The following is a 24425-nucleotide window of genomic DNA, read 5'->3' as shown; positions in this document are numbered from 1 at the left end:
CTGGCAAACAGCTGTAAATTAGTATTGTCCAGAGGTTTCCGAAATTGATATTCTTTCATAAATGGGTATAAATTGCAGATTTGTGAAGAGAAATTAGTTCCGATAGTGGTATTGATTTGTTTGAAAATAGTGCAATTAAATTTAATATAGTTGTGGGAAAATGAGCAGTGAAGGAAATCTTTCCATTTATCTTTTGCTAAAATAGTAAGCATTTCAAGAAATCTGGGAGGAATATTACACTAGTGTACAGAAAAAAAAAAAAAAAAAAGAGAGAGAGAGAGAGAGAGAGGGAAACAAAAGTGGGGACAAAGAAAAAAAAGTGAGACAGTTCTATAGCTTTCGTTCCATACTGGACGGATTGTCGAAATTTAATTTGCGTTTTCCATGTCTCGAAAGCGCGACTTAGGATATATATTAGATTTATATGCAGCATTGTTCTAACATATGTATTTTGACACAATTCTGAAATATCATACCAATTTTTTCCATTAGTAGTAATTCGTAGTTCGATTCTACGACTCAAATTATGCCAAAGTGCCAAGGTTTTTAAAAATCGAACGAGTAGTTTTAAAAAATTAGTTCTCAAAATTTAGCTCCTCCATGTTAATTAAATTTGGTATATATTTATTAATATCTCTTTTTTATTAAACTTATTTGATTCTTCCTTTCCCATTTCGAAATTTAGATTCAGTCCAAATGAAATTCGCCCATTTTTTTATGATTTATTTTAAAATTTGTATTTTAAAGGTTTATCTTAATTATTATAAAATAATTTTTATAAATTTTTCGAAAATTATTTTGAATAATAACCTATAAAATCTTTCCCATCATCTTAAAGTAGAAGAATTTATAAGCATGCCTGCAAAAAATTAGAGTTTTTTATTCAAAATTTCCTAAGATATACGTGAATTTACGTATTGGCGCGTTTTGAAATTTGCCATATTTGTTATAAGCGGTAATAAAGCCAAATGTGTTTTACGCACTTTGTTAAGATTATTTGAAAGTATGAACGATGACCGTGTTTCCTCTCGTGTTCTGTGAAAAAAAGGAAAGGAAAATAAGTTGCTATAAATTGAGGAGTTCGCCAAGTGAAGTATTCTCGGCGCAAACTGGGGGAAATATATATATATATATATATATATATATATATATATATATATATATATGCGCCAAGGTAATTTTTTAAATTTTTCCATAAATTTCTCACCAAAAATCACAAAATTTAATATCTAGGCATAATCTGAGTCGCAGAATCGAAATATGGAAAAAAATTGCTATGTTATCTCAGAAAAAGTCCAGAACAGAAAAGTTATGCGTCAAAATATCTATGTTAGAATAATGCTGTAAGGATTATCTTAATTTTTCTAGAAGTTAATTTTGAGTTAAAGTTACTTTCTTATCTTTCCTTAATTTCAGCTTACAACTTCAGAATCGCGTTTGAATGCAAATCAGGAGAAGTATTTAACTGTGAAGCTCTACTGACTTCGTGAGAGAGCCAGAGATTCTGGCTAGCGCGCGTTCCCCTTTTAGGCTACTCTCTAAGCTATTATTACGCTCGGCCGTACATTAGGCCCTTGATAGCTTCGCCTTTAGTTCGCGTTAAGGGGCCAATTCTGTTAGAATTTTGATAGCTTCGGCTATATATTTTTAGTTAAGTTAGTTAAGTTTTATTGTATATTATTCCTGAGTTCAAACCCAAGTGGAAGCTTCATTGTAACTCCAAGAAGGAGTCGTCTGTTAAATTTATTTTGAAAAATAAAGGGTAACGTTTGTCTCTATCTCTCCCTTCGTAAATTCATTCCCTTCATACGCTTACATTTCTATCTCTCTGAATTTAGCGATTATTCGCTTATCAGTTCTCAACGTTCCATACACATTGCAGTATATTCAAAGTTTGGAATCTTACAATGCTATATATAAAGCTAATATATATCCTAAGTCGCGCTTTCGAGACATGGGAAACGCAAGTTAAAGTTCAACAATCGGTCCAGTAGAGCACGAAATATTAAAACTATCCACTTTTTTCTTTTGTCCAAAGGGCTGTCCCTGAAGGACAGTTGTTTTCGTCTTGCCATTTTGCGTCGGAACCCTATAAACGGCGTATCACTTTTCAAATAGTTGCCATCAAATACTGTCGCCCTGTATTATATTTGAAGAAATTAAATAGTGAAGAATCTGCATAAATGTATGTATGTTTCTCCTATTGTGATAAAACAACGGCACCTAGAGCCATCCAATTTTGAATGACGTAATCCTGCTCGGGTACTAGCAATCATGCTTTTAAACTCTCCCAGCTGCGCATCTCATATGCGCATAGCACGCTTACTTTTGTCTTGTTGGCTTCGAAATTTAAACAATTGCATATCTCTTACCAGACTACATTCCTGCCGATTTTCCTGATCGTGGCTCGATTTTTTTCTGCGTGCGTATATTTTTTGGTTTCAGAGTGTATATGATTTTTGAATTTGAAAGGGCGAGTTCAATTCAGCGCAATGTTCTCGCCCCAACAGAGGTGAGAACATTGCAGGAAGCTCATTTGACGCTAATAGTTTCGGCTTTAAGGCATGCACATCATTTGATGCTTTGATTACAGCATGGCGAATTTTCTTTTCTCCTGGAAATGGAAACCATGAAAGGTACGAGGGCTAAATCGTTTTCTTTCAGTTCTTTGAATTAAAAGTCACCACTTTTACTAAGCAATGCTACGCTATGCTTTTACTAAGCAATGCTACGCTATTACTAAGCAATGCTACGCTATGCTAAGCAATGCTAATTTTACTAAGCTGAAGACGATATTATCTATGACGCGAAAGACAAAATTGTTAATAATGAAAAGAAAGATAATGGCAGACAACCAGACTTGATTCTAGCAAAGAGAGACGTCCAAGAGATGGTAAAAATTTTTAAGTTAGGAATATGTTTAATATGTATTATGGTCAAATAAAATAAAAAAAAAAAAAAAAAAAAAAAAAAAAAAAAAAAAAAAAAACAATTATTTAACTGATAGTATCATTTTGGTGATCAAATTATTTATAAATTTTTTTTGAATTCATATATATGCCGTCTCTCAGGTTTTAGTAGTAAAAAGTTTACTAAATTTTGTCAGCTTATTTAGGGAAATCTATGGTAGATAAAATTTTACTTTTCTTATAGTTTTGTGTCACTGATTTACGGAGTCGCCTTTGTCACGCCTGCTAATAATCTAATAAAATTTTGTTTTATTATTGCTTACTTATATATCATTGTTTTATATGAAAACTATTTACTTCGACTATAAAAGCATTTTCTCATGGTTATTCTTTTACCTTAAACTTATTTTGCATACTTCACTTTTGTTTCAAGTTTAAGATATTTTTGTTGCGATATTTGGTTATTAGATTGCAACAAAAATATCTTAAACTTGAAACAAAAGAAGAACTAACAGATTAATAGACACATAGACTAGAAGAGAAACACACTAATGTGACTATCAAAATCAACCTTGTATTTAGCGTAGGTATAATGAAACATTCAATCGATTTCGAGGGCAGCTAAAGGTCCCTCCTCATCAGGAGAAAGAAATACTTAGAAAGAAGAAAATAAAGGAGTCACAGAAACACGTGGTCCTTATCAGCACTGCACGTGGTTATAACTAGATTTTTAATCAGAGTTGCACTGGCCGCCTACTTTTACTGAGCCAGGCTACCTGATCAAGCATAAAGGACGAGAAAAAATTAGCGAAGTTAAAATAGGGAGCGAGGGGCAAATGCACCTTACGCTCAAAATCTGAACTTCAAATAATGGAAAGCAACCACTGAACGGATTTTTATACCCTCTGGTAGTACCAAACGCGAGGAGGTAACGCCATCTATCGGCAAAAATAACTGAATTAAGATAGTAGAATTTTAAAGGCATTAGGAAGGACTGGATTGGACTTCAAATCATTAACTAAACCTGCTAAATCTTTGTGAATGTGAAAAGCCTCAAGAAAATCCAATTTACCTATGGAAGAAGCCTTTTGGATTATTTTTGCAGACCCAAAATCAAAATTATGGTTAAAAGTCCAACTATGATACGCTATTGAAGACTTGTTAATTTCGCCTTTTCTGACATAAGATTCATGTTTCTTGATACGAAGCTTCAACGCTCTTTTTGTTTGGCCAATATATCTTTATGCTTGATCAGATAGCTGGCTCAGTAAAAGTAGGCGGCCAGTGCAACTCTGATTAAAAATCTAGTTATAACCACGTGCAGTGCTGATAAGGACCACGTGTTTCTGTGACTCCTTTATTTTCTTCTTTCTAAGTATTTCTTTCTCCTGATGAGGAGGGACCTTTAGCTGCCCTCGAAATCGATTGAATGTTTCATTATACCTACGCTAAATACAAGGTTGTTTTTACGATTTTGATTAATAGACACATATATTAATTTTTTAATAAACAGCAGTAAAATATTTCAAACCTCAAAATCTGTAGCATGCTACGCTAAGTTAAATAAATAAAAATAAAATAAGTTGGAACAAATAAAACATTGTTTCAACTGTTTAACTTACACATAAAATATTTCAATTAAATTAATAAAGTATACTTAACAATCATGAAAATTTAGTAACTGGTTTCATTTATTATTTTGGTGAATTTCGAATACATAAACTGAAATGATATACAATCATATTTATAACAGGATGCCCGCAACATATATGAATCCCTCATGATCATATCTGTTCGTGTTCCAGTTCGGAAAGAATATCAAGAATTTATAAGAGATGTTCAAGAAGTTTCCAGAAGACAATTCTCAGTAGTTCTAGAAGCAGCCGCGGTAAGTTTTAAATATTTATGTGCTCTTAAACTTATTTCCTTGATTCGCAATTTAAAAATAAGTCCGTGTTTTAATAACTAGCTAATAGCTATACAACTGTTATTCTTTGTAAGTGTAAAATAGCTGCTAATAGAAATGTGAGTTTTATAACACAACCGCTGCACATATCTCGAAGAACAGACACATCATGAAGTCTTTTAATATGTATTTAGTTTAACTACAATTAATATATGGTAACCTCAGTCTAATAAAATAAGCCGTACCACCATATGCATAACCGGCAACTAAAGAACTAACTAAATCAAAAATGACTGGCAAACTAAACTGAAACGTTACAGCTCGTCCCTCGACTCAATCTCCGAGAAGATGCGTTGTGCCCGCTAACAGGTCATCTCGGCCTTATTCAGAGTAAAGAATGTATAACAAAAAGTAATACGTATTAATCGAAGAAAAATACAATTTATGTCATGACATGTGTATAAATTTCCAAACTTGTTCCTTTGTCAATAATGTTTTTCCAGATAACCTGTTTACATTTCGCCGGATGGGAATAATATTTTCCCAGTATAAATATCTCAATATCATTGTTTAAAATATTTAAATCATAACAATCAATATTTTGCCCCACATCTGATGATTTCTGCATTTCAGCATAAGCAATCAAATCTAATAGGAGCGACACAAACCAGAACCTGTAGACTCGCTGTTGAGAAGATTCTATAACAACCTGTAATTGAATATTACGGGGCTATTCTTTGAATCTGAAGTATTTTTATTCTAATCTTTTCGGTGGCTGTCTACCAGACTGGTGTTCTGATTCCTCTTTTATATAATACTTTCAATATACTTTTATTCTTATACGAATTTTTTTTAATGAGCCTATTTAATTTGCTGACGGCTTCGAATATTTTTTCTCTGAGTATTGCCAGATGAGGCAGCCAGCTTATATTCACACTTATAATTATTCCTAAATATCTGAGTGTTTTACCGCTCTTGATCTTTAGTCCATTCCACGTTAGCATGGGTGGCCTACTCAAAGAGGTGCCCTTTGGAAATGTCAGCATAAATATCTTCTCATGATTAATATCTAATTTGTTTAACTTGTACCACTGATAAATTTTATCTAATTTGACGTTTTCTTCTATTAACATTCTATTATTTACAACTAGTGCGAAGTCATCTGCATAAGCTGTAAGACGACTTCCTCGTTAAAATCTAGTTGTAACTCAAAATCATCAACAATGTCCTGAAGAGTGGGCCCCAAAATAGAACCCCTTGGATCTCCCTTACAATAAGATTTTGAAATGAGTATATTGTTCTTTTTATATACGATATGACGATTATCCAAATACCTTGCAATGATATTAAATGATATTATAAAATTTCTAGAGCAGTTCATATTTATGAGCCTAGTTTCTGTGTTTTTTTAACCATAAACTATAGAAAGCATTTCTTACATCAATAATATAATGAAACCGTATGAAGATTTTTGATTTTACTATCTTGACACTTTCAATAATTTTTTCTATTGTCATCATCATATCTCTTCCTGGAGTAAATCCAAATCAATTTGCATGCATAAAATTATTATTCCACAGAAAATTTACAAGTCTATTGTTTTAGACTTGTAAAACAGGGTCTAATGTTTGTATTGTAAAACAAGCCCCAATGTTTGTATTGTAAAACAGGGCCCAATGTTTGTATTGTAAAACAGTGCCCAATGTTGATCCAGTAACATTCCAAAACTTTGCCCATCTTACAGACAGACAGATCTGTATGATGCGGTATGCTCAGGTTGTTTATATGGTTTTGAGAACAGCATGAGTCTTCCAAATTTCCAAGCATCGCAAAAATATTCCTCCCTTAAACAATTTTTAAACAGATCCAGGATGAAATTTTTATTGGCAGAAAATAGTTTCTTAAAAAGTCTCCAGAGGGGTGGCACAGGGTGTCTGGGCACGGGGCGTTATTTATTTTTTTTTTTTTTTAATCTCCGAAAGCTTGTTGAATTTCCTGTATATTGAATGGGAAATCTTTGTCTGAAACTGGGTAGGTGCTTGTCATATTTCAAATTTCACAATATACATCCTCATCGTCATGTTCTTTATCTTCTGTAAAGTGAAAATCTGTTCAAAAGCTTTCTTTATATTGTTAGTCATTGAACCATCACGTTTCCTTGTTGCAGTTAAAGTAGTTAAATTTAATTGCCTATCTATGGCAATCCTAAAATGAATACCGAACGGTCTTAGCACAGATATATTCCCCCAAAATTCATTCCAATAGTTTTCTTTTGCATATCTAATATTAGTTCTATTCAGAGCCAGATATTTGTTGCATAAACGTCTTTGATACACTCTTTGATTATCGATTGAATGCTGGTATTTTCTTATAAGTGTTTTCACTTTTTTTCTTTTCTATACTCAGATTATAGCTATACGATGGAGAAAAGTTTTCGTAATACTTGAGCTAAAACTGTAATTCAGAGGTGTCTCTTCGGAAATATCTTAAATAATCGAATTTATATCTTGGGCAGTGCTTTCTGTATCCTCTCCAAATTTCGCATGTGAAAACTTCTCAAACATCATTTCCTTGAGAATAATCCAATTAAGATGTGTTAGCCTAAGTCGGAATTTATAAAACTCCTGGGAGCCGATAATACTAATTTCAAATAAAATAAAATTATGATCACTCAAACCAATGTAGTGCAAACTTGCCAATTACACATTTCAGTATAATTAATCAGCCTTGAAGCTGCGATATAAAGCCATGACTTACCCAACACATATGAGGAAGTGAGCAAACTGTATCTGTTATTATTTCCAATAAAATCATTTCTCAGAAGTCATTCAGCCAATTTGTTTCTTCTTATATCCGTCTGGTATCGACCCCACAGGGAATGCTTGCTATTTAAATCAACGTGAATCATTAAAGAAATAGTTCTAAATCTTTCCAATAAAGATGCCAGAGTTTGCAAATGATCACCTATACTCTCTGAGGGAGGGAAATACTATGTTGTTTTACACATGGGCTGTCGTCTTCAATCAGAATTGCCACAATATCTTTAAAGATATAATTCTGTAATATCTACAAACTTTCATCGAACACAAAAATGACCGAGCATATTTTCACATTTCTATTACAATACGTTTTAACTATAAGTGGGAAATCATAGAATTTGCCTTGATAAGCATATGATTCTTGTACATGGGAAATCTGTATTTCTCGTTAAGTAACCTGTACCTTTAATTAATCAGTGCCCTTAACTGCATGATGAAGAATGATTTGACGTAACCTCATATCCATAGACTTATAATCCACAATAAGTCTTCAGTTAACAAATCAAGATGCTTTATAAAACAAGGACAGCCTTTATAAGTACTTTTTGTCTAGTATTAAGTGCAAGGCGTTTACTGTAGTGCAGTTATTGCACTTAGGTTCATTTGCTGGGCAGTTTGCACACTGTACGTCCTTCATGACTGCATTTGTTACAGAAGCACCAGAACAAAAGTTTTGGTTTGGTCAAACCATAACATTGAAAGCATCTCCTAACACTTTTTGTACTTTCTGATTTGATGTCTAGTGCACTCTATCTTCTTTTTTTTTTTTTTTTTTGATACCTTCATCTAGGTGGGTCTAAAGTTACAACCAAGTGAATTTTCATACTTGTTTAAATATTGGACCTTCGTTCAATATTAGCATGTTTCATATAAACATATTTTGATTTCATAACATCTGTAATATTGTTGCCCGTTAATGCGGGATCAACTTTGTACAGAAACTGTTCGCACATTTTTAGACGATTTTCATTTTAATTACAGAAATATTACACCTAAAATTTTTATGCTTCAAATGTTCCATTTTATAACTCTTATTCTTCATTATCTTAATACAACGTAATTTCCAAGACAGTAAAGCCTTTTATAGTATCGGAAGAGGTATTTTATTCCATTGCTCTCGAACAGTTTTCCAAAGGTCTAAGGAGGCTGTAAGTCGACGTTTGAATAACCCGCTTTTTAAACGTCCAAAAGCGCAAAAATACATTCGTGATACATCAGGAGATTTAGTAGGGATAAGAGTTTCTTCTTTCATTTTTTCCAGGAAATTAGCAACAACAATGGAAAAAAGCGTACAAATTTAGCTTCAAGTGGAAAAATTGCTCCAAATACTTATCTAAGAAAAAAAAAAACGGAATGCTTCGAATGTCGCAAAAGTAAGATCTTTGATCTTAAAAGAAAATCCGCCAAGTTTGATAGTTGCGAAATGTCAACTCGGTGTCAACTGCAAACAAAGTGGTTAATGCTCATCTGAATCTTAAAAAAGCGAAAAAACATAATGTGCATAGTTTTTCTCTACGAAAAGACAAAACAAGCAGCGACACGTTAAAATCTAACACGTTAACGTGTCGCTGCTTGTTTTGTCTGCTTGTTTCTTCTTTAAAAGTGACACTTTGCATGAAATCAAAAGTGTCAAGTAGCAGACGATAATTTATACTTTTAAAAATATAGTTGCAGTTAAAAATGTTTTAAGCAGAAGATAATTGTTCACAGCAAGGCAAAATCGTCTAAAAAATATGCGAACAGCCGCTGTATGTCCTAATCTTTGGATTGATTTTCTTTGATCGTTTGACCACCAACTGTTTTTTTTTTTCAAATTTTCATTTTCAGTTATTGCATTTCAATGATCATCAGATCATCATTTTTGTGACCTTAATTAAGACTTCTCATTTCTTAATGTTTTGCACTGTTGCAATCTTAAGTTGTATCTGAGGTATAAATTTGACCAATTTCTATTTAATTTGTTCTAATGTTTGATTGTTTTTCCTCTGGGTAAACCGTGGTGACAAATTCCGCTTTTTTTTTTAGAGATTTTTGATCTCTAAATCTTGAGCTAGGTCTTTGCTTAACCTTTTCAGTGTAAACCATTTCTTGCCTTTTTTCCCCTTTCCTTTTACTATTTAATGCCATACTTTCCAATTTGCATGTTCTGTTATCAAGTAGATGTACTTTTAATTCATTGTTTCCTATTTGGATGTTTATCACTACATTCTGTAAGTTTTGAAATATTTCTCTTATTTATTTTATTTCCTGTTGTTTTATTAATTTCATCAGATGGGTCTCCTAGTACTCCATCAAGTTCTTGAGAATGGTAATTAAAAAAGGACAGTACATTGTCAGCGATGCACGTATCAGTAAACTCTGAGCCAGTTGAAATATTTGAACATCTTCGCCATCCCTCCGGTACCCTGGAGAATGTTTGTGGCCATAGAGTGTAGTTTAGCTCCTGTGTAAAACAAGGAAATCCTCCCAACACAGAAAGGTAAACATAGCTTAGGTTAGATATAAGTGCAGGGGCCACATATTATTTGCCCTGAGTAAGTAGGCATGCACACCTTGCATTAGCTATCCAGAGTAGCAACGCCTTCCTGGGGCCGACAGTACCATTCTGGTGCCGTGGTGCTGCTGTTGCCTGGTGCAACCGACATAGCAAATCTTTCCTAAGGCTGGCGGTGTCACCGGTTGCCCATACATAAGTCCTGATTTATTTTGGCTACGCTTGCAAATAGCAAAAGATAATTTCTATAAATTCGCTTGCCCCTGTAGGGTAATGTATGGTAAAAAAAATAATGGTGTCTACTTGAGTTTAGCGTGAATCTTCAAGTAGCCAATGGAGAGCTGAAGAGCTCTTAAGAAATCCAAATCTGGTACCATCGACCTCTCCTTGTACAGACAAATGAAAGTCCGTTTATGCTATTAAAATTCGATTTATGTTAGTATTATTTATTAAATAAAGTATTAAAAGTCGGGTTATGTTATTTGCCTGTAGAGACAATTAAAAGTTGGTTTATGTAAAGTTCTAATGTGAAGATCCTTTTCGCTTATCGATAGATTGATCTTGCCATCATCGAAGGCAGTACACCAGTGTATAAGTCGCTAAGACATCTGGATACTGATAGTTTGACCCGGATGCGTATTTCGTGAGTGCACATTTGTATCACCACCGTGGGAATGGCTTCTATAATGGACCAGTGTGCTTCCAGTAATATTTCTGTCATTTCACATGAACTTCGAGGCGCTTTAAGCTAGATGGTTGAAAATGTTTTGCCATGCAATTTCCTGTACAAATAATTAAAGCATCGTGGATTTCTTGTTAAATTTTCAGGGCGAAGTTAGTTCATATTTAAGCAGAATGTTATGTGTAAACAGTAGAAGTCTTAGAATTTTTTACTGCAGTCTATATGAAAAAGATGTCCCATAATAATAGCCAATGCACAGTTTTATTCAAAGGGAACTTTACTAGAACTTTAGTGTGTTAACTTTCACATTAATAACCATTCACTCTCAAATGTGCAGAAGAAAAAATCTTCAGACATAATGAATTTATCTTATTCACAACGAATATGTTTTATTTATTCCCATATAACTTTTAATGCTAACAATAGGTATGTAAGCAATGCTTAATATGTATATAATATAAAATATAGGTATAATCAGATCATTCACAATATATATTTTGAACCTTACATTTCAAAATCAAAGGAATGCAAATATTGAGATACGAAAATTGTAACACTCCCAGTTATTTTTATCTCAATAAAGAAATTATACACTTGAACTCTCTTAATCCACAAGTATTAGTGAATGCATAATATTCGAGGCTAATTGTAGCTTGAGTCATTTTCCCAATATAAAGAACGATAATATGCCACGAACATTAATTAATCCGAATATCGGCGCGTGAGAAGATTCACGAAAATGAAATGTTGACAATTAAATAAACTTATAAAAGGAAAGCACTACGAGATTTTCTACTAAAATGATAGCATCATTTATACGTCATACATTTCTAATTGTGAAACAAATGCTAAATGAAACGTAAACTACAACATACGCTCATATGCTCAGTTTCAAAGATTCAGCGTCACAAGAGCAATAGAAGCTCATTGGTCCATTTTCGAAACTCCTCCCTCAGTAGCGATACTGATGCGCACTAATGAATTATGTGACCTGGGTTGAACCCAAGCGAGTGGGATGGCTGCGTATTTGGTTTACCCATATGTAACGTGAATACCAGCTAGTTTCCCTTAGAGAGTATTCCACGAATGCATCCCTTCCTTCAGCAGATACCCTCATGTGCTTTGCCATACTTAAAATAACCTAACCTAAAGCTAAGCATCATCGATGTGTTACTGGAGCTCCAGCGTTGATTGAACGTATATGCCGTAAACAAAGACTTTTTGTGTGGGGGGGGGGAATTGGGGCATTCTAGTACAGTTAACAAGTTAGGTAATGATCCTAACTTGATAAAGCAACAGCTGTTAAGCACAAGTTTTCACATATCCTTAAAATCTGAAAATGATCAACGACTGCTTAATACATCTAGTGTTAATTATTATTACAGGAAAGTAGTTAAACAATAATTTGGGTGAAATGCTTTTCTTGATTAAAAGGGAAAGTTAATAAATTTACAATTAATTACTCGATGCTTTTATTCTGCCTTTAATGGAATGTCCCTCTTAGAATCAACCTATTTTAAACAAGTGAGAAAACGCTTTTGCAATGCTTCTAATGAGTGCTATTCTTTGTTAATCAAAACATAAAAATATTTATGCATTAATGCTTTTTTTTCCTTTCAATTTTCAGATCAATCCGATTGTTGGGTCATTCTACGACTGCACTCTCTTGTATGCGTATTCCCTGAATAAAACTATATCAGAAGGAGGAGATCCAAATGATGGAGAAGCTGTTGCAAGACAGTCCTGGAATTCTACTTTCTTTGGGGGTAATGACTTCTTTGGCGGTAAAGACATAAGTAAATACCTTTCTACTCGAAACACATAACACCGCAAACAATGTAAGATCTTTTCTTGTCACTAAGTAAAGTCTACTAATCGGAATCAGTGACAAGTATGCAAGTCCTGGTAATATTATATTATCAATGTTTGTAAATTTACTTAGGAATAAAACTAATTCATTTACTTATAATTTTTTCTTAGAATCGCTTTCAAACTATTACACGCAATATGCCTTAATAAAAAACCCGGAGGTATAATAATTTATTCGTTAAATAGACTTGTGCGATTTCACTCTGTGTTAACTATCGACTTCTAGAACCCTAAAGAATGATAGATAACTTATTAATCCATCTTCCCTGCTAAGATGAGTAAAGATTTAAACTATGATGTATGTACCACTGATATGGTACATTACATTATTTTTGGGGCTATAATTTTAATACTATTCATTACTATCTATTCCTTTACTATAAGAATTTTTATACTAATTTAAAGTTAAATAAATGTTTAAAATGTATGTAAAATTGTAAAATGATGCCCTTTTTGGTGCACTTATTTTCTTATTCGTATTTATGTGGCACAAAATTTAAAATGAGAGCTTCTGAAGTAGAGCAACGCCAACTCAGATAAATATTTAAAACTAACCTTTTTATTGACAACTCAGCCTGACGGTTACACAAAGTGATAACAGTAACAGGAAATCGAATCTCCGCTAACTGCTAGAAAACACAGATCAAAAGCTCCAGTCAAATTAAAACATTTAATACAAAGTAACACATTATTTTCAGAAAGTAATAACGGCTAGCGAAGCTAAAGACGATTAAGCAATTTAAATCAGTAACAGGTTTTGTTGCAAAGTAATCGATTAGCTATGGTTACCAAAGGGCTTTCTCTCAAACCCAAGAAACTCTGAATTTAAATACAGGGTGATCCATAAGTCCGTAAACATTTGAAAATTCAATAATTTACTGAATAATGTAGTCACAGAGGTAAAAACTGATACACCTGCTTGAAATGTCATGGGGTTTTATAGAAAGCAAAAAACAAATCCTTAAAACAGCCAATAGATGGCGCTTCATATGATAACAAAAGTAATAATCAACACAACAATTGATTTTTAGCAAAGATTATACTCTTAATAACATACGTTCAACATGTCGGCCATCATTCATTAACAATACCTGTAATCGAGGTATTGTTGTGAACAGCACTTTAGAGCATATCTGTAGGTATGGTGAGAAATACCTGTCGGATGCTTTCTTTTAGAATCCCTGAGGTCTGAATCATCTGTTTTCTTTTTCGACATTACAAAGCATACCAGTTTTTTAAAAGGGTAATTTAAAATTATTATTAAAGTAAATTATAAAAATTTAAGAACATTATAATTTATATTATGAGCAGAGTAGAGGTAATTTTATACTGTTTTCAAATTTGTTTAATATCCAAAACGTCGGTGGAATGCCAAAGAGAAACTTTATTTTTGCATAAATAATTGGCTATTTGAAGCGAAGTAAAAATCATAAACTTAACATTGTAGTATATCCTTAGAAAATCAATCAATCAATTTAGGAGATACTTTTAAATGGCGTTTTATTATCGCCTAACAACAACATACAGGGAAACGATAAAAACTGTATAGTGGAATTACATTAAAATGTTTTAAAAGTTCAAAGCGTGAGTTCAAACAATCACATCTCACTTCTGCAACTCTCGTGGGTTGAATTGAGTATTTTCTCTATACCGTCGGTACAGCGCATTGCCGACAATATTCATTTGTTACAACATTGTAATTGTTGCTTTTGTTTCTAATTCTCCTGATATAAATCTACAGGTCCATTAATTTTATCGGGGTCAAGACAAAGATCTTCCAAGGTTTGAGCAAGAGCCCTGCCATTGGCTTACGCTTGGGTACCGTATCTGTGACAGAACGAGTGTGCCCCACTCTTTCTCAATTTTGCCGGGAAATTCTGCTCTAGCAGGGCAGCTTATCAGCATTTGAGCGTGCAGCTAATGTATCTCACCAATAGTGGGATTTGTAAATTCGTAGAAGAAAATAATAATAACACCAATACTAGTAAATGGAGGGATACATTGTTATATTGAAACGAACAGCTACAGCGTTCGCATACAGCGTTCAGTCATACAAGGGGCAGATAATATGCTATCATATTGAACAAGTGTGCAGTGAAAAGAATAAGGACAATACAAATATAATGCAAGCATGCTCGATCTAATCCGCGAGGAATAAAAATAAAAAGATAGAGAGAAAAATATCTACTGTCATAATTCTGATATAAGTAACAAATCAAAATACAATGCAGTGTATTGATGTGTAAATATATTAAATGCAGTACTTGGGTATAGATTATGTTTAACTAGCAAATGCATACATAATGTTCATACTGAATACTAGAATACGGTGGGTACAGATGTATTTTGAACAATAAATAGGCGTGGGTCTTAACATCAATATAGTTCAAAACAAACGCGAGCGTGGTCCCCATGCAGTTTTTGTGGGTATATGCGTGCCTCTTGCATAATGTGCTGGCATGTCTACTTGTTGGCCAGTTAATATGCTGTAATTTGGTCATGGGCCACTTCATTTGCTAAGAGTCATTCGAACGCATAGTAGTCCGCATCTCTTGCCTTTGTTCACTCGCATAAATCTCTATCGTGCTTTTTGAATTTGCACGTATAGTGAGGAATGGCCGTGATTAGTTAGGAACTGAATTTAAGACTTCAGTTCATGACTTTTATTTCTGTGCTCACTTTTTAGACCATACGAAAAAAATCTCCTTACTGTATTCCCCACGGATCCTAGGGTCTCCTAATACTCTTCCCCTATAGCAACCTCACCTCTTGAAAGGGCTGTCGGTTCGACTGTATTTTAAGTGCTCCCATGTCGCAGACACTATACACCAAAGCATCTACTTCTTCTGAATGATTCCAACTTGGGCGAAAGCCTAGATGGCTTCCTTATTATTATGCGAACAGGACGGCAAAAACTTAATCTTCATAATTTCATAGAAGAACTATATGGGAATTAAAATTTACAACTGCATACATTATAAACATAAGCTGTCAGTAGAATAAGCCATACAGGAAAGTCAACATAAAGATATGCTGTATGAAGTTTTAAACCTCAAGAAACTTCAGTCACCGGAATTATCATTGAATTTAAATTAAACATTGGCTTTAGTTTCTTATTACTGAAAAGCGATAAATTAATTAACAGACTAAACCATCATGACTTTAAAGCAGGGTATATTTCTTAATTGAAAATATGCCTCAATCTCATAACAAAAAAGGAAAAAAATGACATTAGAGGAAATAAAGCCAAAGTGATATGAATGAAAGGTACAGAAGCTGTTCAATACATTTCAGTTGTTTTATACAATGCAAAGTACCAAAGAAATGTGTTATTTTAATGGTGTTGAAACTGACGGCTTATTCAACGACAAAATGCTTTTCCTTAAAACTAAGGCTTTCAGTAAAATCTTAAACAGATAATTATTATTGTCAAAAATGTCAATTGGTCAAATTTGTCGGTTCGTTTCCATCCACTTATGAATGTTATTAGTCAACTCTATTTGCAGGAAATAAACTGGGACACTTATGCAGGTTTAACAATAACATGAGCTATATTTTTAATTTTGTAACTATACATTATCTTTTCACAAAGTATTGTTTTTATTCACAATTACATCAAACGCACAAGTAATACATTGCACCTTACAGTTCTTAACAAAAAAAAAAAAAAAAAAAAAAAAAAAAAAAAAAAAAAAACTCAACTCTCGGAATACAGAAAATCTAATTTTTAAATTTTTTTTCCACGAGCATGCCGTCCTTCTCGCATCAAGCACGCTTCTTCTTCTCGTTGCCAGAATTTTCTCCTCTCTCCTTTCAGCTATAAATCGTTGGCTTAACTGTTCTTCCTGCAGGCTTGGTCGGTAGCATCCCCTTACCGAGTATGTACATGACAATTATGTAATTAACATTTATAATAATTTCAAGAAACATGTTATCTTCGGTTTTATATTTTTAGTGGCCCTAAAACTTAATTAGTTAATGTTAAAAATATATTGCAGGTAAATTTCTTTATATTACTTTTTGTGTTTTAGATAAAATTCTGTAGTAGTTTTTTTTCTTTCATCGCCTTACTAACAGTAGAGCGGATAAAGTCGTTACACACTGGTAGTTCGGCCTCAACTCAAATCTCGGCGAACAGGCTAGCTGCATGGGAGGTTTCGTGATTTTTCCCAGGTGCAGCATAAATTCGGGCCAGTCTCTTTGAAAAATCCTTCATGAAGGTGTACTTCCGCTTAGGCAGATTGCCGTAATACTTACTTTGCCGTAATTTAATAAACCCAAACCTTCATTATTTTAACAAAGTATCTGAAATTACTTTATTAATGGAATTAAGTGCTGGGATATAACAATATGCCTAAATGTTTTAAACACACTCCTGAGCAGTGGCGTAGCGAGGAGGGAGCAAACGGGTGCATGATGCCCCGGGCGCCGCTCGTAGAGGGGCGCCAAATGGTCTCCAAACAAGATTTTCCTGAAAATTTCAGTTTTATTTTGATCGATTTCTGGAAAATATATTATATTTAAAATTAATAACTATTGTAATATAATTAATTATTTATTTTCTTGAGTTTTCTGATAAAACGTGTAATAAAATGTTTGCAGTACATCAACCAAAACATTCTTTCTGACCACTTTATTTCTCCAAACAAGAGATATATTTTTATTTTTTTAAACGAAATGCATGTATATCTCCCGCTTTTTATTTTAAAACGATAACACGACCTTGTCCGGAATTTCTCAAATATATTTAATTTTCAAAATCCGATTCCATAATCTGGAAATGACATTTTGGGAAAATCCTAACGCTTCCGCTACAATGGATTGCGTTTGACTCTCCTGTAAACGACTGATGGCCTTCCTGGCTACCGATTCAACTAAGTCATCTTGCTGAGACATCGTATATTCACTGCTACGAAGCATTCAACGCTTGTCAATTGTTTTTAATCTCCTTTTACGAAAGGAATACTGCATGTGGCTCCTTACTCCTTATCTAAAACGCATAGTTTTCGACGTCACAGACTAAATTTGCATATTCGCAACTTTGTAAACGTTATAATTTTCCTTTATAATCTCTTCTATTTCCTTTTGTTCAAAAAGGTTGTCGATTATATGGTTATTTCATACCGAACCCACAATATCCCCTAATTGTTTTGAGCAGTGAATGTGACTGCATGACGTTACTCCGCAGTAGAAAAGAAACGGAACCTAAAAGTCCACTACAGATCTATGGAGAAAATGTTTTTCAAAACCTAAGAGTCGCACTTCAAATACTCCTTACTATTTCATTATCAAATGCTAGCTATAAATGTTCGTTCAGCAAATTAAAATAAATTTTCACATATTTACAATCAACGATGGGACAAGATCCCCTAAGTTATCTAGCATTTTTAAGTGTGCAAAGAGAAAAAGTTGAAAGGATCGACTTCGATGAAGTAAATGATAAATTTGCTTCATCCAAGGTAAGAAAAATGTATACATAGTAATTAATTGTATTCATGTATTATATTATTATTAATAAATATAAGTTTCCGACCAAGTCGAGGTGCACGTGATTGAAGCGAGATGAGGGGAAGTAAAACTTTTTAAGTTGGCTGGTGGTGTGTCTGACAATTTTAGATCTTTGGCACTCATGTCCAGTTGGCTATGTCCTTTCGCATGCTAGGCCATACGAAACGTTGCTGTATCAGTTTCCTCGAAGCCTTGATGCCAGGATGTGACAGACGATGTAACTGACTAAAAATGGCATGGCGAAACCCGGAGGGAACATAAGGTTGAAATCTTGAATCCTGAACATTACAATAAAGTAATTTTTCAGGTGACAGCTGCATAGGCTGCAAGTTGAGATTGGTGGAAGATTTGCTTTTCGAAAGAGGTTTGTAGTTCTGAATCCCGGTGTTGCTTATCCGCAAGGGCAGCAAAGTTTAATTGGCGAAGGAACGGCTAGTTCTTCAATAGGAGACAAGGTGTCTGCAACATTCTGCGAACCCTCAATATAACGGATATCTGTTGAAAATTGCCCTATGAAGTCTAGGTGTCTCATTTGACCAGGAGAAGCTTTATCCGAACGCTGTTGAAAAGCATACGTTAAGGGGTTTTGATCCGTGAAGATCATGAAAACGCGTCCCTCTAGCATATGTCAAAAATATTTGACAGCTTCATAAGTTCCTAATAACTCGCGATCGTAAGTGCTGTATCTGGTTTGTGCTGGTCAGAGTTTTTTAGAAAAATATGAAAGTGGTCTCCATAATTCTTGATCGTTCTGTTGTAAAACTGCTTCTATACCTGTTGTTGATGCGTAAACGTGTAGAAATATTAGGTTATTTTTTTGGAAGCAGAAGAGATGAAAAATATGCAACGCCTTCGCCGGGAATCGAGCAGCGGACCTCTGGAGTACCGGCGGTCTAGCCTGCAGAACCACTACACCACGAAGGCACGCTAGGAAAGCGGGAGAAATACCTTATATACTCTCCTTTTTAAAGGGCGACTGGGGTTTTAGGGGACCCAATTGCCAAATTCTGGGTGTGCAGAATCCTCATCCAACACCCCTTTTAGTTCGGGCGCCACTGTAGAGACATTAGGATACTTAGAAGCAAGAGAGATTGAAAAATTAGCAACCGTCTTCGCCGAGAATCGAACCGCGGACCTCTGGAGTACCGGCCCAGCGTGCAGACCCACTACACCACGAAGGCACGCTAGGAAAGCGGGAGAAATACCTTATAAACGTAGAGTGATAATGGCTTAAATACGGAAGGATACTACAAATTTGTTGCCGAAATTAAATCATTCTTGCATTTTTGGAACGCTTCGCGAGATTCTCTGGTCCAGGTTATAACACGTTTATCGTTTTTCTTGCTTCCAACCAAAAAAGAATTTAGAGATGCTTGTATGGTTGTTGCATGAGGTAAGAAACGTCGATAAAATTGAGCATAGCAAGAAATCTTCTTAAGTCCTTCACTGTAGATGGTTCGGGCATATCGTGGATAGCAGTGACTCAGGAAGGGGTCGAACGCCATCGGCGGAAATTTCATGACCAAGAAAGGATACACTTGGTGGGCCAAAAACGCATTTGGAAGGATTAAGACTGACACCGTACCTTTGAAAACGTTCAAAAACTGTTCTCAAATGTGATAGGTGTTCTTGCTTTGAAGAGGAGGCGATTAAGACGCCATTAAAATAAGATACACAAAAGTCGAGGCCGATTAACACCTGATTCATGAAGCGTTAGAACGTTTGAGCAGCACTGCATAATCCGAAACTCAAATAGTCCAAAAGGCGTAATAACCGCAGTTTTTGGAATATCATCTGTGTTAAGGGGCACTTGGTGATACGCCCGCTCAAGATCAAGGGTTGTAAAAATAGTTTTTCCCTCTAAAATTTGCATACAGTCTTGAATGTGCGGGACTGGGTAACGATCAGGAATTGTAGCCGCATTTAACCGGCGATAATCGCTACTTACCATTTCGTTTCCGAACTAGATGGAGCGGACTGGCCCATGAACATTCTGAAGGATGGCAAATTCCCTGTTCCATCATGTATTGAAATTCCTCTTTGGCAGCTTTAAGCTTGTCCGAAGGTAAGCGTCTTGCTTTAGCGGCAATTGGAGGTCCGTTAGTTTCAATATAATGTAATACATTGTGCTTAGGTTCGGAAATACCCATAACTGGGCGCGTGATTGTAGAGAATTCTCTGAGAAGTTCATGCCATGGGGAGTTACCCGAAATCACTTTAATTCTCAAATCTTGACTGTTGCGAATTACTCCCGGATAAGTTAAGTTGGTTGTGGAATCTATCAAACGGTGATTCTTAAGATTGACAAGCAAAGAAAATTTTTGTAAAAAGTCAGCTACAATAATAAGACTTGAAACAATAGCAATAATGAATGGCCATTGGAAGTTTCGGCGCAATCCTAAATCGACAGATATCAGGCGTTCACCAAAAGTTTGAATTGTAACTTGGTAAGATGCTTTTGTTCGTAAAAATGTGGTGGAACGACAGAAACATCAGCCCCGGTGTCTACAAGAAACCTTAAGCCCGAATTATTTTCGATGACGAAACGGCGTGCAAAATTCCGTCCGATGTCGTTCACGACTTCGAGCAACGGTCCTTCTCGTTTCCCTGGTCGTTATAACGACACGGTGGGCGGTATTTGTTTGCCTTGTTTCCAAATTTGCGGTGGTAAAAACAAATACCCGGAGGAGGGCTTTCATAACGTTTCCTCAGTGGTTTCATAACGTGTATTTCGACCACGTGATGATGAGCGGTTGCGCTGAAAATGTTCAGCTTTGATGGCTACTAACTGAGCAACCTGTTTGGACAAATCATCAATTTGAGCCTGTAACGCCACAATACCTGGACCAGGAGCCTGCGCTGCGTGTATTTGCGCTGGAATGGCTAGCTCGTGAATTTTATCAGTGATTTCGAGAAGATTTTTAAGTGGCTCGCTACTGGCCGCTAAAAATCGTTTGCATGTTAGATGGGAGTCTATTCATCCATAATGTTTTAAGAATGCTATCCGTTAGGTTACTGGCGGCTAAGTCTGACATTTTAGACAGCAATTGAGAAGGCCTCATATCACCCAACTCTAAATCGTGCAACAGCTGCTTGATTTTAACTGCCTTGGATTCTTCATAAACACAAATATTTTTTTTTAAAGTTTTGTATTTGTCCATCGCCGGTGGATTCAAAATTATTTCACGAGCTGATTGCAGTACCTTTGATTCTAACGCGGCGATGGCAGTATAAAATTGAGTTTCGTCGGCAGTAATGTGACTCAATTTAAACTGCGCATCCAATTGAATGAACCATAACAATGGGTCTCAGCGACAAAAAGGAGGTGGCTTAACAACCACTCTCGCCATTTGTGAAGCAGCATCGTTTTCAACCACTTTAGATCAATCAAATATGCTCAATAATAATATGTATAGAAAAATAATCAATATGTAGATAGTGACACAGTTTTTTGGTACTTGAAATCAGAAAAATTGGCGGTTCAATTGCAGCAGACGATACATATATCCGTTGAAATTATGACAGAAATATGTTGACTCACTCGAATGGGGCACAACGCTTGAAATTACAGGTGAAATGTCTTACTTGCATCTCATCACACTGTATAACTTACTGTTGCTCAGAATTTTGACATATAAACACCATATTCGTGCAACATTGAAGGTTGCTATTCATAATAAATACGGGTTACCAATTATGGTAGTATAATTTGAGACAGATCGTTAAATAATAATAACAATTGAATAGAATATATATCATTTTATTTTTGGTTGCTATGGGTTACCAGACTGGCCGAGTTGAGTTGTAGTAGGCAAGTTGCCACATATCTATTTATCTATAATGTATATTAAACTTTTAATTGTTTAAAAATTGTACTTTTTAAAAACACTTATATAAATATGTAAAATAAATAACACGTTTTTAACTAATTCTAGATCGTCGTATGTCTGATTTTTCCGCCGACACAGATGCATTTCCGAATCCAAGGCTAGTGTAGTTAGGTAGTGGCTATTCTTAATATATTTTTGAGTATTTTATGGCAGATTCAGCATTTTATTATTATTTGCATTATTTTCATATTACGAATATGTTCTATACATTATATTACTGAAAGATTTTTGTGGGGGGCGCCAAAAAGATTTTTTGCCCCGGGCGCCAGTTATGTTTGCTACGCCACTGCTCCTGAGTATCTATCGAACTGAATGCATTCGCAAAAAGATAATTTTTTCCCTGTGTTCATGTCTTAAGATTTCTGTTTTACTGCAAGTAAATTTTAAATTCTATCAGCCTGTAACATAGAAGATTAATAGATAGCTAATGAACATAAGCAAACCTAATTCGTAATGAAACAAACATTTAACAGCTTTTTATAAATAGTATGTACGTATATTGTATGAGTGTTTAAATTGTTTAATCTTTCGCAGGGCTAACGGGAGACATAGTTATTAATGAAAATGGAGATCGTGAGGCTGACTATACTTTAAATGACATGGATCCCTATACTGGTATTATGGTGGTAAGTTTTCTTTTTATTCTTTCTTTTGAAATCAAATAGATGTATTTACACTCAGACTTAATCTTAGAATTTAGAAGTTGTCTTAGAATTTAGACATTAAAAAATCTTCCCTTGACTTCCACAAAAATAATGCTGTTGAATATTGATTGAATTAAATTCTACACTTAGACCATGCTAAATAGTATAAAAGAAAAATTTGCATTCAAAGAGCTTCCGGCACACCTCTTATTCGAGGAAATTTATCATAGACTTTTGGGAAAATATGCACTGTGTCATATTAAGATCATCTCTCATTAAAGTTTGTTCTCAGATGTAGAAAGAAACATCAACTTTAAGTTTTAATTTGATATTCAGCATCATTAAGACTGATTCTTTCTCGCATATATGCGGACACATGAAATGCGCTTATAATGGAGATTCTGTAATAGAACGTGTTAAAGATGTGCATCTTTGGTCATCAGTAAAGCTTTGTATTGCCACTCTGAGAAGCGTAAGATATTTATGTTTTAAATTAAATCACAAAAGTCGCTGATATAGAAGTAGTGTGTTGAGAACATGGACCTTATAAGAAATAGACTAACCCAAATGGGATCTCTCCCCGGCTGTCACCTTGATCACATCCGGAGGAGTAGGGACGACTTGCAGTAATTTAACAGTGGTTGCCTATTGCAGCGTGCATAATTGTCAAGAAAAAGCTGGTTGTAGCGCCTCATTTCACAAATTAGAATTTCTCCATATTTTTATTTTTGAAACTGAGATTGATTTTTAAAAATTTAGCATAGTTATCAAGCATAATTAACGTTCCAAATAAATATAAAGATATTGCATGCTTTCAGGGCTGGATATTTTTTTTTTAGCTTTTCCTATGCTGTAAGAAAATTTGTAACTACTTCTTTTAGAAAATAATATTTTAAATCTGAACTAATAGAAAATTTCAAACAAGCAATTTTCTCTTGCAATTTTTATGCTTATTATTGGTGTAAATAAGTAAAAAATACTAAAATATTTAAAAATGAATTTTTGAAAGTTTTGTTTAAAATTCTAAATTGTGTTGCTTTTTTAAATTTATAGATGAGTATTATAGCACAATTTCTATAAAGGAATTTTATTACATATTTCATAAATAATGATAAACACTTTTGACTATAAATTTAAAATTTTTTATACATTTAATTCTAATATTAAAATTGTATTTAACCGTAATAATTAATTTTGCTTGTATTTTATAGTGATTTTTTTAAATTTATTTTTAGTCCTGCATAAATTTTTTTAAATTTATTGTTAATTTAATTTATTAGCTCAAAGGAGCGGTAGCCTAGAAAGACTGTTAGTTTCGAAGCGGGATTTTGCGCTGTTTTACTATAGATGTCCGTGTCTCCTTGCAAATTGTTGTTACCAAATATTATCGCCTTGTATTATATTTAAAGAAAGTAAATAATGAAGAATCTGCATGAATACATGTATGTTTCTCGAACTGTGACAAAAACGGCAGTATCTAGAACCGTCAAATTTTGAATAATGTAATCCTCCACCCGAACATTGGTATCTGGACGGCCAAATTTCGAATTTGTTTTAATCTATTTTATATTTTGTGAAACTTTAACGAATTTTTGATTAACGAACTCAACGAGTTTAGAGCGAGCACTGTACCGAAAATAACAGTTTTATCTTCAGTGCGGAAATTCTAAAGATATGCTCTTTTCAAATGTATGTGGTTTACGG

General features: G+C 34.3%; 1 protein-coding gene across 1 annotated transcript in view; it reads left to right on the top strand.

The window, feature by feature from the left end:
* The window catches only part of LOC118194521 (atrial natriuretic peptide receptor 1-like), a 95855-nt gene that overhangs the window by 16643 nt on the left and 54787 nt on the right, over positions 1 to 24425 (top strand). Inside the window, exons 4-6 of the mRNA XM_085819663.1 lie at positions 4663 to 4797; positions 12438 to 12576; positions 22612 to 22703. Of these exons, the coding sequence (XP_085675789.1) occupies positions 4663 to 4797; positions 12438 to 12576; positions 22612 to 22703 (366 nt within the window). The remainder of the gene's footprint in view (positions 1 to 4662; positions 4798 to 12437; positions 12577 to 22611; positions 22704 to 24425) is intronic.

This window comes from Stegodyphus dumicola, chromosome 6, assembly GCF_044657685.1.
Source record: "Stegodyphus dumicola isolate Sdum_Otavi_A_Nest chromosome 6, ASM4465768v1".
Taxonomy (NCBI): Eukaryota; Metazoa; Arthropoda; class Arachnida; order Araneae; family Eresidae; genus Stegodyphus; species Stegodyphus dumicola.
The sequence above is the reverse complement of the archived record's forward strand: the minus strand, read 5'-3'. Positions and strand labels throughout refer to the sequence as shown.